Below are 3,483 nucleotides of genomic sequence, written 5' to 3' on the forward strand. Positions count from 1 at the left end.
TTTTTTTTTTTTGAGACAGGAGCCTCAAGCTGTCCCCCTGGGTAAAGTGCCGTGGCATCTCAGCTCACAGCAACCTCCAAATCCTGGGCTCAAGTGAGTTTCCTGCCTCAGCCTCCCAAGTAGCTGGGACCACAGGCGCCCGCTACAACACCCGGCTATTTTTTGGTTGCAGCCGTCATTGTTGTTTGGTGGGCCCGGGCCGGATTTGAACCCGCCACCTTGGGTGTACGTGGCTGGCGTCTTAGCCACTTGAGCCACAGGCGCTGAGCCTCACTTGAAGATTCTTAAATCTGGTTTCTTCTCACCATCACCACTGGCTGCGTCCTGCTCAAATCACCTCTTTCTCTTCCGCGGATTCTTCAAGTCACCTCCTGAACAGTCTGCTCCCCTATTCTCTCTCTGAGCAATCCCTGAGTCCTGAGACTATAGGGAATCATGTGAAGTGAAGCCAATGAACATGCCAATCTCATACCCCAAAGCCTCCAATGCTCCTGGCTCACTCAGCATTCAGACTGTCTACAAGAGGCGTCCTCATATACAGTCCGCGGGCCACATGCAGCCCGCCTAGGACATTTATCCGGTGTTTTTGCCACCGCTGCTTGTCTTGCTTAGCAGCCAACTCATCCCGGGGCCCACAGTCCGGCCCTCCAATGGTCTGAGAGAAAGTGAACTGGCCCCCCTGTTTAAAAAGTTTGAGGACCCCTGGTCTACAAGGCCCATAAAGTGGTGTGCTGCAGCCACTCACACCTGCTACCCTGCTAAATGCTACATTTTCAGAAGTTGTGAGCCTGCTGTTAACCACAGCCATTATTAATAAAGATGTAGCTAAATAAACTTAGGAGCAGGGTGCCAGCCCCATATAGCGGAGGTGGTGGATTCAAACCCAACCCGGACCAAAAACTGCACCAAAAAAAAAAAAAGAAATCCAAGCAATAAATATCTAAAAGTCAATTATTACAGTGTTCACTATTATCTATCACTATTATCTATTATATTTTACTGTTTGAAGTTATTTCTGTGTATGGTGAAAATACCATGTAATGGTACATAACTGCATCTCTCTTCCCAAATCCGTGTTCAGTGATTCGTGTTGATAACCTGAAATGAGCCTAGGTAAGATACTTACAGCACAGAAACCAGCAAATAGCACAGAACAGGGCACATGTGAACTGCAGTGAGCTGTAATCTGCTAGTGACAAATCAGCAGGTGATGTGCCCAGTTAAACCAAAATCTATATAGTGAAATTATGATTATAAAATTTTTGCAGCCCAGAGTCATTTGCCAGTTATCATGTAGCAAAGTACTTAAGAGTTGGTGAGCTTAAAAGATGAATCATACTTCTTCTTTACACAAAGACTGATGATTCAAATTTTCGACCTTTCAAATGGCCAGTGACTATCATTAGTATGCTGACAAGAATTAAACACAATTCATGTCTTTAAGGAAAAGGCGACATTTTAACAACAACAGCAAAAAAACTGGTGGTGCCTGTGGCTCAGTGGGTAGGGCACCGGCCCCATATTCTGAGGGTGGCGCATTCGAACCCAGCCCTGGCCAAACTGCAACAAAAAAATAACCAGACATTGTGGCGGGCACGCCTGTAGTCCCAGCTACCCAAGAGGCTGAGGTAAGAGAATTGCTTAAGCCCAGGAGTTGGAGGTTGCTGTGAGCTGTGACATCACAGCACTCTACCAAGGGAAATAAAGTGAGACTCTGTCTCTAAAAAAAAAAAAATATATATATATATACACACACACACACACACACACACACACACACATATATAAAAAAAAATTATGAGAACAAAGTTTACAGGTATTTCCACCAGTATGTAGTTTTATTGCCAAAATGTTAAATCTGATAAACTTACACATCTGCACATTTTTAAAACACAGAAAAATTTTTCTCACCTAATATATATATATATATTTTTGGGGGGATGGGGTGCAGTTTTGGCCAGGGCCAGGCTTGAACGCACCTCAGGTATATGGGGCCAGCACGCTACTCCTTGAATCACAGGCGCCACCAAAAAAAAAAAATTCTTTTTTTTTTTTTTTTTTTTTTTTGGGGACAAGTCCCCCCCTGTTACTCAAGATAGACAGCAGTGGCATGATCACAGCTCACAGCAACCTCAAACTCCTGCCTCAAGCAACCCTCCTTTCTCAGCCCCCCAAGTAGCTAGAACTATCGGCGCTCGCCACTATGCCCAGCTAATGTTTCTATTTTTTTATAGGGATGGGGTCTCACACTGGTCTTGAACTCTTGGCCCCAAGCGATCCTCCCACCTCAATGCCATTCTCATCACCCTTTTCTTACCTTGTGAAAGAAGGCAGCACCTGTCAGCACCATGGACAGCTCACAGGAGTAGTTGGAGTTGTAGAGCCAGGACTGATGAGGGACGTCCCACGCGTGGTACCGGCCAGGGAAGCCCACGATGCGGTCCCGTGCTTCTCTCCACACCCTGGGAACACACACGTGTGTGCATAGCTCAAAGATCCTCAGGAATGCTCCCCCCACACACTTTAACGCCCTCACCACGGCGTCACACAGCTCACAGCAACCTCCGACTCCAGGAATGTTTAAAATTACTGCCTCTATTCTATAGGCTGTTGTAGCTCTTAGGCTTTTACTTTTCCCTTAAAAATAAAAAAATCAATCACAAATAGAATAAAGGCAAACAGTGCCCCATACAGTTTTTTTTGTTTTTGTAGGTGCCAGCCACAGTACCCGGCTTATTTTTCTATTTTTAGTAGAGATGGGTCTCACTCTTGCTCAGGCTGGTCTCAAACTCCTGAGCTCAAGCAAACCACTTGCCTCAGCCTCCCAGAGCACTAGGATTACAAGCGTGAGCCACTGCGCTGCCCAGCATACAGTGCTCTCAGTAAGCACCGACTCTAGGATGACAGGCGTGAGCCACCGCACCGCCCAGCATGCAGGGTTCTCAGTAAGCACTGACTCGAGGATTACAAGCGTGAGCCACCACGTCGGCCAGAATGCAGTGCTCTCAGTAAGCACCGACTCTAGGATGACAGGCGTGAGCCACCGCACGCCGCCCAGCATGCAGTGCTCTCAGTAAGCACCGACTCTAGGATGACAGGTGAGAGCCACCGCCCAGCATGCAGGGCTCTCAGTAAGCACTGACTCTAGGATGACAGACGTGAGCCACTGCGCTGCCCAGCATACAGTGCTCTCAGTAAGCACCGACTCTAGGATGACAGGCGTGAGCCACCGCCCAGCATGCAGGGTTCTCAGTAAGCACCGACTCTAGGATTACAGGCCTGAGCCACCACGCCGCCCAGCATGCAGGGTTCTCAGTAAGCACCAACTCTAGGATGACAGGCGTGAGCCACCATGCCGGCCAGCATGCAGTGCTCTCAGTAAGCACCAGACTCTAGGATGACAGGCGTGAGCCACCGCCCAGCATGCAGTGCTCTCAGTAAGCACCGACTCTAGGATGACAGGCGTGAGCCACCGCCCAGCAT

At 48.2% G+C, this 3,483-nt stretch overlaps 1 protein-coding gene across 4 annotated transcripts in view; it reads right to left on the reverse strand.

Moving 5' to 3' along the window:
* The window catches only part of EXTL3 (exostosin like glycosyltransferase 3), a 55,825-nt gene that overhangs the window by 9,556 nt on the left and 42,786 nt on the right, over nt 1-3,483 (reverse strand). For all 4 annotated transcript variants that reach the window (XR_002774381.1, XM_003793933.3, XM_023515588.1 and 1 more), the window contains exon 5: nt 2,318-2,462. Coding sequence is in view for 3 of the 4 variants with exons in the window: in XM_003793933.3 (XP_003793981.1) it covers nt 2,318-2,462 (145 nt within the window). In the remaining variant the exon portion in view is untranslated. The remainder of the gene's footprint in view (nt 1-2,317; nt 2,463-3,483) is intronic.

Source organism: Otolemur garnettii, unplaced genomic scaffold (assembly GCF_000181295.1).
Source record: "Otolemur garnettii isolate 467f Iridium unplaced genomic scaffold, OtoGar3 scaffold00074, whole genome shotgun sequence".
NCBI lineage: Eukaryota > Metazoa > Chordata > Mammalia > Primates > Galagidae > Otolemur > Otolemur garnettii.